This window comes from Vigna unguiculata, chromosome 3 (genome assembly GCF_004118075.2).
Source record: "Vigna unguiculata cultivar IT97K-499-35 chromosome 3, ASM411807v1, whole genome shotgun sequence".
Lineage (NCBI taxonomy): Eukaryota > Viridiplantae > Streptophyta > Magnoliopsida > Fabales > Fabaceae > Vigna > Vigna unguiculata.
The window spans coordinates 9,687,776-9,700,125 of NC_040281.1; the positions used below are offsets into that span (position 1 = coordinate 9,687,776).

Here is a 12,350-nt window from a genome sequence, read left to right on the forward strand (position 1 = left end):
GAAGAGAGAAAAGAAGCCCTAATTTTTTAAAATTTGAATTCTAATGTTTGAATTTGAATATGTCTATTCATGTGGAATTTGAATTTTATGATGTAGTATGGGTCTTCCTTCCGTGTGTCATATGAAGTATTTTGAAGCAGTTACATCTGTGTAATTTTTACCCACAACATGTAATTTATTTTATTTAATCATTCTCATGAAGCAAAATTGCATTCAAAATTCATCTCCTCATCTCCTTTATTTTATGTACATGTTTAGATAATAAAATAAATTATAATTTTTAAATAATAATAATAAAATTATGTTGTATTATTTAATTAAAATTAATTTATAATATTTTTTTAGAATTCATTTATATTAATTAAATTAGTTACATTATTCACAAACTTTTCTCTCTCTTTTTCTTCATTTTTCATCATCTTTCTAATTGAAACAAATTTATTCTCGCGTTTTTTCTCATTTTCACTTCCTAAAATCTATGTAGTTCAAACACAACACAATCTTACTTTTGTATCTCAAGCATGTGTGTATAAGCTTCTCTATGCAACATAAAAAAAAGCAATGACAACATGTGCACAATCTCAATCCAAACATCATAATCTCCTTTTCCAATGATTACTTGAAAAACATGGTAAAACATGTTCAGCACATATTTCACATCTTATTGATACAGTGTGCAGTGATAGTTAAGCGATGATAACGGTGGTGAGAAGTGGAATGCTGAGGTTCTTCTCACCTTCTCTCTCTCATACTCTCTCTTTCTCTTCTTCTTCTTTCCTCTCCATTCCCAATCCTCCAAAACCCTCTCTCCCAAACCCTCTTTCCCGTTCAATTTCAACCCACGCTTCCTTCGAAACGCAGCTATTCATTCCTCCGGGCATTCAACCCGACGAGGTTGACGACTCCGCCGTCCTACCGGGCTCCAACATCGCCGTCGGACCCTACGCCGGCGACTCCAAGATCAAGGACGTCGAGTTCGTCAAGAGCAGCAGTCGCGCCAAGGATTGCCCCAGAGATGACCGACCCGAATTCGCCGTTCTCGGTCGATCCAACGTCGGCAAGTCCTCCCTCATCAATTCCCTCGTTCGCAAGAGAGAAATTGCACTCACTTCTAAGAAACCAGGTTAAGCTTCTTCTGCCTCTTTTTTTTTTTTTTTTTCTCTTTTTACAATGAATTCTTGTTCTGCTTCGAGTTTTTTGTGTAATAACGTAAGGTTGATGCTTGCAGGGAAGACGCAGCTCATTAATCACTTCTTGGTGAACAAAAGCTGGTACCTTGTCGACTTGCCTGGTTATGGGTCAGTTGATGCGTTCTGTTTCCTCTTTATATGCTTCTTTTGATGAATTGTGATGCTCTTATTACTGCATGTGTTCTGATCGTTTTGCAAACTTGGTTTTGGCATTTGAAGCTTTTATCCTATAATAATTAGAATTATAGTAATTTGTAGTCTTTTGAGATTATGATACACTAATTAAGAAATTCTTGTGTAATTAAAATTTAGCCAAAAATACCATATTTTTCGTTCTAAGTGATGTGATGTGATCATGGATAAGAATATTTGACTTCAAGAAGAACTTAAAAGAAGGGTGGCTATTCTTTAAGTAGTGTAGTCTTTAGATTTGTTTGGATATAAGGGTGGGAAGGAGAGTGTTTGACCACTCTTTCCACACACAGACACCTTTCCTTCTACATAAGGAGAGCTCGGGCCATATTGTACATAACTTTTTATCATAATAAAATCTAGAATGATATGTGAACAGTGTAGTTTTTCTTCTTTCTTGGAGAGTTCTTATCTTGAGTAGAGACTCAAGTGATAATCCTTCTTCCTTTGTATGGCGAATCACCACTTGTGACCTAACTCACAAGATAAGAAACCCTAAGAGAGAAAATTGTCTACTCCCTTGCACTTTGATTAACTGCATATGCGTCACACATCAGATAAGCTAAAGAGCACCCCTCAAGGATAAGCAATGGAGATGGAAGATCATCCACTTGAGGTATTACGCACTCAAGATAAGAATTCTTCAAGAAAGAAGAAGAATCACACACTTCTCAAAGCATTTTAATTCTCATTCAACCAAATACTCAAGATAAGAACTCTTCAAAGAGAAGAAGAACCACACTCTTCTCAAAAGTTTCTAATTCTAATTCAATCGAAGTTATGGAAATGAGTACATGAGTTCTATATGGAGTGTGGTGGAAAGGGGTTAGGCAAACACTTTCTTTCCGGAGTCCTTTATCCAAACAAAACGTAGAATAGACTAAGACTAGGGATAGCTAGTTTATTCTTTCTAGGCTAGAAACAAAAAGAAATGCACACTTCTGTGTATTTTTAGGATCACATTAGATTCCAAGTTCATTGATGGAGGAAGTAGAAAGCTTCTATTCTTAGGATTCTTATTTTGAGAGCTGGTCTCATGTGCCAAATCACCATACTTGCTTATCTCATGAGTGTTAGTAAGTTCTTTCTAATTCCTGGCCCTTTCTTGAGTAATAATCTTGGTTAGTGGTTGGTCTCATTACTGGTAACTAATCATATGAAATGCTTTTTTTTTTTATGCAGCTTTGCTAAAGCATCTGAAACTGCTAAAACGGATTGGTCCTCATTCACAAAAGGGTACTTTTTGAACAGAAATACTCTGGTGGCTGTTTTGCTTCTTATTGATGCCAGTGTTCCGCCTCAAAAGATTGATTTGGACTGTGCAAATTGGCTTGGACGCAATAATGTATGGTGCTTCCACTTTTTATTTTTTGGCTGCAGTATGATGCCTTTTGTATATTCAGTCCCTAAAATAATGATGTCAAGGTACTGAAACATGTTTAAATCCCATTGAAAACTTTTGTGGATTGCAGATACCAATCACTTTTGTGTTCACGAAATGTGACAAAATGAAAGTGGCAAAGGGGAAACGGCCTGACGAGAACATACGGGATTTTCAAGAGTTAATCAAACAAAACTATAAGCAACATCCCCCATGGATTATGACAAGCAGTGTCACTGGATTGGGTAGAGATGAGCTCCTCTTGCATATGTCTCAGCTGAGAAATTACTGGGATCAGTAGGAGGAAAGCTCAAAATTAAGAAGTGACTTTCTGCAAGAAAACAGGCCTTGCAGAAGCAAAATTGAAACTGCAAAAGATGCAACTATAAAGAAGAATGAGTTATTTCTAGTAATATTTCAGTTGGATCTTTGTTCTTCTTGAGCTGCAACCAGATATATTATTTGCATCAGAATCAAGTTTGAGTTGTTTCTGGATACTGAATTTCCATATACGGACGCTGAGTATTTGGGTTAATGGGGTCATGCTTTGTGCAAAAGGGGGGCTGTTTATAACAGCACAGGAAATTTTGTATGCTTTCAACTGGGATATGATTGTAGTTGCCTGAATACATGTTTTGGCATACTATTGGTTTTGCTTTTATTCAAGATTTTTTGGAGCAAATATGCACCTTTTGCAACATTTAAACATTAGAGATGCTTTGATTATATTGAGGCGGAGATAGCAGGAACTGAATAAATTTCTTACCACATTTGAATATATTTATAGGGAGGCCCTTTTTTTTTAATAATACATTTACAAATATTTCGAATGTCTTTCTATGATTTATTCTAGTCATATGCATAAGTTTGTACTTTATAGAAAGGAATTCTTAATTCTGCTCAGTACACATGATGACACGTACAGGTTATTCCAAGCCAGCATTACTTCCTTCTTATATTTTATATTCATTTGTGCTCTTAGGGGACCGAATCTGGAATCCAATTTTAATTCAGCTAAGGTGAAGAATATAGAACATTGATTCAGTTGCAGCTTTGTCCACATATTGAACCATTAGGCTGTAACACTATTTGGCACCCCTCGTCCTGTTGCCCCACATCCAGAGCTTGGTACAAGCAGTTCATATGGTAAAGCGTCAACGCCACATCTGTTTCTAAGTTTTGGATCGGCGTTTCTTCTCTTGATCTCAATCTCAATACTTTTCATCTCCATTGAAAATTGATTGAATGCATCAATGATCTCAGGTTCTCCTAACCAAGAGGACAAATCGTTTCTCTCTCCTATATATTCTTCGTCTGGTGAGTGTGCAGAACCAATGTCGATCACAGCCATGAACCTTGATGCCTGAAATAAACTTGGCAGTGCTGATAAGAAGTATTTCTGCGGATCCATGACGAAATCTGAGTATTCGGGATCCTCTTCCTTGGGAATTAGTTTTCGCATTAATGGTGGACGGATTGGAACATATCCACCATAGGGATATTGACCGAAGTTCAAGACAGCATGTTGTGCTGTTACAAGCCAAATAACAGTTGTAAGTACGGAGATGAGATCCTCAGGGCTGGCAAGTTTGGGCCACCAACTAGCACTCTTATGACCTGGGTGTCCAAGATTGATGAATTCAGCGTACCAAGATTGGAGTTCATTGTCAGAAGAAACGGCATTGCAGTTTTTATAGTAATAGTTCACGTAAGTCCGGACCAAATTCTTTATGCTGGACCATATGAGAAGTCCATCAGCTGCATAAGGGTAGTCTTCAATTAGTACTCTAATGCCGTGAGGTTGGGTTGCATCGGGAACTGCTAAACCTCTGTATAAGAAAATAATCTATTAGATATCATCATCGATGTCTGCAAGATAGAACTGGCCTCCGAATTGAAGAATAGTGTTATTAGTGAAAACAATTTTCTTTACCTTCTTATGAGATCCTCAGGAAAACCTTCCAAGTCAAACCGCCACCAATCTTTATATGCAGCAGAAGTCATTTGCATACAGTATCTCCCTGGAGTGTGGTCTGTCTCAATGGTACCTTCAGCAGTGATGAGTGTCTGACGTGCTGTTGCATTTGTTTTGAGTGTGTACCGCATATGAGGATGCAAAAGCTTGAATATAGGATGCATCACACTCAATTGCCGATGAGCAGCGATTATTAGTGGTTCCATGCAAGCATGTATTCGTAACCTGTTTAGTCATTAGAGATCAATGTCATCATGTTCATTACTACTACGATTTCTAATCATCACGAAAGATATCTAATACATGATATGCAAATCTGATTTCTTGTGACGGTTATACGGCCTAGTGTTAAACTTTTTTGGTTCTGTCTAGTATGAACCGTATAATCCCCATCAGATGGCATAGGGGTGGAAGGAATAATATGACAATGGAATCACCTATTCTAGAACAGATGTACATGTAAGTATTTTTCAAAAGTTCTTTATAAGGAATTAAAATGGTTAAAATTTAGGTTTAGTTCTTTAGGTGTCTTCAATATTATCTACTATCAAAATTGAAATTTCTCTTGCGTATTCAAATTCAATTTAAAATGTGGACATTTATTATGAAACTACAACTTTAATTAGAAAAAGATCACGCAAAACACTCACGAAACTGTTCAATAAAATTCCATACCAGTGGTGCACGAGTGTATGAACGCCAGCATCATTGGAGCAAACATGTGCTTTGCCAAGTTGCCATAGCCATTTAGAGGTGGCATCTGTTGGAGGGGTAAGAACTTTCTTTGATGAAGTATTTGGATTCCCCGTTGGAAGAGCAAGCTGGATAGCAATAGGCTTCAGAGTTCCCATTTTAGTGAGGAACAAGATTGTTGTAGTTGCATAAGCTTTTCGCTCCTCAATAGCATTAATCCGATCCAGGAATGGAAGGTAAAAATCGTGATAGTCCACCATGAACAACTTGTTCTCTTCCAGAGCCTAAATTTTAAAAGCAGAGTAGTACATTAAACAATTTATGATTTCTCATTTCCGCATAACTTAGCCTCAGGAAAGAGGACCAATTTTTTGTACCTGTTGAATAGACATCCCTTCAATCTGCCCTATAATGTGTTCTTCTTTCAATGCTGACTCCACTGAACCATATTTAGAGGGATCCAATTTGCTCACGGGTGGGAAAACCTATAGAAAAATTGATAAGATGAAATATCATAAAGCTGCTCTAAACAATTGTTCAGTGTTCCTATTTCCCTCTCTTCTTAAGTTGTATTATTGTTTTAATTTTATTGTCATTAACGTTCCTCTTTTCGTGACTACCTTTAGCCTTTCGATACTTAGAGGGAACTCAGCAAGCACTTGGCGTCCAAATTCATCATCTTGTATGAAATGTGATCTTTTCCCTGAAAATCATTCCACTTCATTTGAATCATTTGTGTCTAAAATGAAACCATGTTGACACACAAACACAAACTTGGACAATGAAAGTGTTTAACTTGACCTACTTGAAAATACTTTGGGAGGGTCGAATTTGAAAAAATCTTGTGCAGCACCTCCCAAATTGAAGAGAATAGATTGACCTGATTCCTTAATAAAGTAATCAATGTTGAAAAGTGCTTGATTGCCCATGATTTTATCTGTTAACGCAGGGATAATATTCCGAAACATTGCCATCAACTTTCCTTGATCAATAGCTTCTCGCTTTATGTCATTCAATTCTTCATCTCTTGGAACGTATATTAACTCTGATTCACTCGGTCGTGACTCCACTTTGGCACCTGTCCATGTTTGCATGTAAGCATCAAAATAACATAAAGAGAAAATATTGAATGGTGTATTTAAAGTGAGATGTGATGAGTGAAAGTGACCATTGGTGGTAATGAGTGGGCGTCCAGTGCGGCAACGTGTGGGATAAGGGTTGAGTGTTGGCCTGTGAGATTTGGAATGTCCCAAATCATTGTACAAATCGTAGTCATAGATTCTGTCAGAAGGCACCCTGCGTCCCTTCCCATCACCCCTTAGCTTCACCATCTCCTTTTCTCTCAACTCTTTCACCCCAATTGGTGTTTCACTTGGTAGATACGCCTGGTCATTTGTACAAACACCATATATGCATTTTCATTGGTGATAAGAAACTTGATGTAGAGCTTGAAAAGACCCATCAGGATTGTTAGATGGGGTTCAGCTTAACTTAACACTCAAAATACCTAATTCGAAGTGTTTGGATTAACTTGAATCCATTTGGATTTGTAGGTACTTATGCATGTGAGCATCTCAATTAAGACTGTTTACTTGCTACAATACAATGTTTCGTACTACAGAAAGTTTAAAATATAAATGAGTTTATATGCGTTTATTTTCTAGACAAAAATATATTTTCCATAAAATGAACAAATTTTAGTTTTTTATGTATTCGCTTAATCTACATATTTTAGAGGTAAACAATTTTCTATTTTTCTAATAAGAAAATTTTATTTACTTCTAAATTAAGTGATTCTTTTAAAAATTGCTTAAATCAGAAAGTTTAACTAAAGTTTAACATACGTCTCTAGATTTTTTGTTCGTAATTTAAAAATGCATATTTCTTTATCCTTTAACTAATTATATTTTACATTCAATAGAAGATTATAAATAGACAAAATAAATACGATGATTGAAGGTGAAATATGTTTGAATTAAGGAATAACACACAAATTTGAGAGGATTAGAATCGATTTTTAAAATTTTTAGAGAAGTAAAAAAATCATTTGTTTAAAAATAAATAACAGAATCAGTATCAATATAAAAAAATAATTTAGGACGTGCTTATTAAAGAGTAGATAATTATGTATAGCTAAGTTATTTATTTTATAATGATGGTTTTAAAAGACTCGTAAATATTATTTTAGTGGATTGCGAATAAATCTTTTTTCATATTGAAAATATATATATCTATTATATATATTTTATCAATAGAATAACTCTTTTATCTCATAGTGTAAAGAAATGAACATTGACTTTCTTTAAAAATTTAGTTCACATATCAAACTCTAATTGAGATAGTTTTTGGTGGTTTATAACCTCTACAATTTTTTATCCAAACTATGCAGCATTCTAATGGTATGATTTTGAATTATTCATAAAATTAATGTTGCAATATCTTAATACAATATTAAGTACACATGAATTTTACTTTAAGCAAGAGAGTGGTTCTTATCCATATGGCAACTAGCTTTAATAATAATTATGTTTATGAATGATTATAGAGATGTAAATAGTCTAATATTATACTTTGTTTGATGAGTTGATGATATTAATATATAGGTCAAGAATACTTTAATTAAATTAATCAAATTGAATTAAATCGCAATCACAAACATGGTGGTCCTTTCAGTGGAAGGTGAGTGCTACATGAATGCAATTTCGAACTTCCTTGACTCAGCTGACAACGAAATATATATTCTTCTATTTGGTGCCAATGATTGAAATTTATCTTCAAATGTGTAGTTAATTATAATTTTAAAAAATCTTATTTAATGTTTTTACATTATGAAAGTAGTTTTAAAAGAAATTAATTATAGTTTAATTAAAATTATACTTTTTGTAATTTCAGTAGTTTGTAAAAAAAAAAATGAATAGAAAGTTACTTTTAGAAAAGTATATACAATTTTAATAAAAAAATGTAATTTAAACATAATTTATATTACATACTATTTATTATTATTATTATTGAGCTTGTTGTCTCATGTGTATTAAATACTAAATAAAATTATAGTTTATCTTATTTTATTATACCTAATTCTCTTTATTTTATCCACTAAAGTATAAACTTTGATATTGATATTAACATTAACAACGGATAACCATTTGTTTTTGTTCTTAAAGCCTTTTAGTGGTGATATAAGTTGTAAAAAAAAGTGAGACTAAAACTTCCAATTAATTTTATATGTTTTAAATTTAAAAAACGGTACTTCTAAAAAGACCAAATGAAAAGTACGAGTTTAAAAAATATAAGGAAAATGCTAAATACTATCTAAGAAATTTAAATTAATTTTCCATTTAGAAAAACATAATGCTTAAATACATATTATATTCTTAGTGCGCTAAAAAAATTGAGAACACAATTGGTCAACAAATCAACAACAATTTTCTCTATTAAAAATCACAATAAGAAGTATCAATAGCATTAGCGTTTCACTTCTGCATAACATTTTTTACTTTTAATATCTTATCTATTATTTTCTTCTTCTTCTTCTTTTCGTGAGCAAAATTTATGCTGTAGGAAATAAATCATGTGATTTTCTTTTTTATTTAGTGATATTTACCTAAACCAAATAATAAATAAGCAATATTACTTTTATTATTTTTAGTATTGTCATAATATGTAACAAAATAAAAATAAACAAGAGAGAAGTATGGAATAAAATGACAGACACATACAGATAAATAAATAGAAAAAACGTTGTAAAATAAATTAGTGAAAATATCATGGTTTATAATATATTAGTCAGAGTTTAGGACGTGATATTAAAAGGATTTGTACTCCTTCAAATGATAAGTAAATCTAGAATATGTCAAGTTGTGATTAGAATACAAGTATTGAAAATGTGTTAAAATAGACCATGTTACATGTATGTATAAAAGTTGACAAAATTTTAATCATTGAATTTTTTTTTTAATTACCAAATAGACCTACTTTTTGAATTATTAATTAATGCTGGGTTTAAAGTTGACAAGCTGCTATTAAAATTATGAGTCTCTTATTTACTTTTTTTTTTTAAAAAAAAGAGCATTGAGTTTAAAGTTGATTTTGAGAGAAAGAAAAGTGTGATTACCTTGTTGAGAAAGAAAATTCTCTTGTCTGGGTAAATCTTGTTGGGTTGAAGCCAAGATTTGCAAGAAAAATGAAGATTTTGTGCAATGGTTATGGATTCCAAGAACAACTCATTGTCATAACCATTAACAACTGTAACAGCTCCAGGAGTTCCAAAATCAGAATCAACTGTGAATTCCACCTTGTAACTTCTCATTCCTTCCTCTTCACTCAACTCTATAACTGTTTCCTTGCTCAACTTTCCCTTCATTCTCTCTTCATTCAATCAACATTAGTCTTCCAATAATACCATTACGTAATAACAAAATAAATATCATATATATGTTTCCATGTTTTCAAAATTTTAAAATTTTCTATTTAATTTCTATTTTTATATTATATTTAGTCTGTTGCCATACTCTATTATTGACATATATTATGAGAACCACGTGATTTATCGTGATAAGAAAATTTGAAAAAATATATATATTACATTATCACCGTAGGACGAAAAATCCTATTTAAATAAAAAATATATATTATCCCAACCCAATCAAGAGTGTGGTAAAAGAATGGATCATCGACAAAAAGCAAAAAAAAAAAAAAAATTGGAAAAAAATTAGGTCAAAAAGTTAGTAAATACCAGAAAAAGAAAAGGAGGAATTGAAGGTTGAGATGTACCTGGATCAAGATTGGTGCTAACGAGTTGAAGAAGAAGAGCTTTGGTGTGGTTTTGAGGGAAGAAAATGGAGAGAAGGTTATTCACCATTTCACTTCCCAATACCTTATTATTATTTCTCACCGTCACCAGAGCCGAGAGCTTCACGGTGGTGGAATTCTCCGTGATGAGCTCACCTTCATTGATTGTTACCATTGTTGCACAACTTTTCTTCCTCGCCCTAAGTTTCAGTGCTGAGACAGATCTTTCTTCCTCAATGGAATGTCTGAGACTACGAACTTGCGAGTTCAAACTAAATTTCTTCTGCAACACGATGCCATTGGCAGCAATATTCGTCAGCATCAGCGTCTTCGCGCACGCCATTTTTTTCCCTCTCCTTTCTCAATGTACTATTCACACAACACCGTGATCGTGACCTTCTTATAAGAAAATAAAACGACCCCGTCCCTCTCAATTCACCACTATCACATGTCATGTAACATAGTATAATATAATTAAATAATATAATATAACAAAAGTTGCAGTCTAGTACATTCTATTAAACTAAAAGTTAGACAACAACGCTACCAAGGTGATTATCATGGGTTTTGAAAAATGGATTAAAACTGCCGAGTGAGTATCGTGGGTTTGAATTTAGTCATGTTAAAAAACTAATATTTATATTAATTAATCAAAATAAAACTCAACTTGCTTGCAACTATGTACAACGTAAAAAGTCTTTTAACAACCCAAAAATAAGAAGTTCGTGATTATTGTTCACATTTTTTTAATATATTTATTGCTCACGCTTTTAGGGTTGGATGTACAGTATGGTAGGTATCGGAAAAAGGTTAAGACATATTTTTTATGATGATTTGATAATTTGTATTAAAAATAAAATAATCTTAATAAAAATTAATTTTTATATTTAAAAAAAAGTTATGAAAAATAATATTAAATGATAATAAAAAAATAATGTCAAAATATCGGTGTCCATGAATAATAATAGGTGGAATTTATTTTTACAAAAGTTAAGAGGATGAAAAGTAGGTATATTTCTGAAAAAGAGGATGACATATTTTCGAAACCTCGTATGCCATGTTTTTCACGTTACTGGAATGGAAAACGAGGTTATAGAGATAATAAAATAGGGGTATATATTGTCACAGTAAGTGCCAAGTAGATGAAATAGGAAATAATTTATTAGTTGTTGTTGAGTTCTTCCTCTACCAACCCTACCAATGTGACAAAAAAAATTACTTTACACAATAATAAAATATTACGGTCTAAAGCGAAAAATTTATTGTCTAAACTTTTGACAACGAATTTTTATTCGTCATCTAGGGTTATGAATTATATTATAAGTAATGATTTTTTTTATTTAGGCCAAACAAATTTAAAAGTGTAAAATATGATAATAAATAACAATGAAAAACCGTAACTTAAAATGTGACAATAAATAACACTTTTATCGTCAATCTAATGTAATAGTTTTTTAGTGTTGTTTATTCTTTTAAACTAAATTTATAAAATTGTTGTATATATTAGCCATGAAAATACACCATTTATTTTAAAATACAGAAATAGATGTATTATTTTCAAATGTGAAAATACAAAAACACAACCATTTAAATAAATTTCACAATATTGTTTTAAATTTTATTTATACATTTAGACAACCCTATTTTAAATGATATATTAATAATTTTATTTTAAATATATTAATTAAAATAAATATATTTTATGTAGAAATAAAATAAAATAAATTAAAATTATTAATTAAAACACTTCTAATTTATACTATTAAATAAAGTGACATTTTCATATCATAAAAATAATCATATTACCAATTCAATATAAATAATAAATTCTAATATACAGAGAATTCATTGTCACAATAACTTTATAAGACAATATAGTAAAATTATAAAGTGTTAATATATTTGTTGATAAATTTTCTGAGTTAAAGTTATTACAAACTGATTTTACAAAACATATAACAAACTTTTTTACACTACATCTTAGATTTTAGTATCACCCTTCTTCATCCTGACCTTCGTCAACAAACTTGACATAAAACAAGAAAATAATGTCACTTTATAAAATAAAGATATTTCACAAGACAAACTTTCCATGCTCCTGGTGTATTCCCCTTTTTAAGAAAAAAGT

The 12,350-nt window shown here is 32.0% G+C and overlaps 2 protein-coding genes across 2 annotated transcripts; one reads left to right on the forward strand and one right to left on the reverse strand.

Moving 5' to 3' along the window:
• Positions 1-530: 530 nt before the first annotated feature.
• On the forward strand, positions 531-3,429 carry LOC114177410 (GTP-binding protein At2g22870). The gene is made up of 4 exons (XM_028062736.1): positions 531-1,123; positions 1,229-1,298; positions 2,565-2,727; positions 2,855-3,429. Exons 1-4 carry the CDS (start codon positions 694-696, stop codon positions 3,062-3,064), a joined length of 873 nt encoding a protein of 290 aa, XP_027918537.1. The 5' UTR covers positions 531-693; the 3' UTR covers positions 3,065-3,429.
• Positions 3,430-3,558: 129 nt separating this feature from the next.
• Positions 3,559-10,602, reverse strand: LOC114177409 (linoleate 13S-lipoxygenase 3-1, chloroplastic-like). The gene is made up of 9 exons (XM_028062735.1): positions 10,205-10,602; positions 9,546-9,799; positions 6,600-6,816; positions 6,237-6,509; positions 6,052-6,134; positions 5,809-5,916; positions 5,414-5,715; positions 4,697-4,963; positions 3,559-4,592 (listed from the first exon to the last, which is right to left on the reverse strand). The coding sequence occupies exons 1-9, from the start codon at positions 10,563-10,565 to the stop codon at positions 3,836-3,838; spliced, it is 2,622 nt and encodes an 873-aa protein (XP_027918536.1). The 5' UTR covers positions 10,566-10,602; the 3' UTR covers positions 3,559-3,835.
• Positions 10,603-12,350: the final 1,748 nt, after the last annotated feature.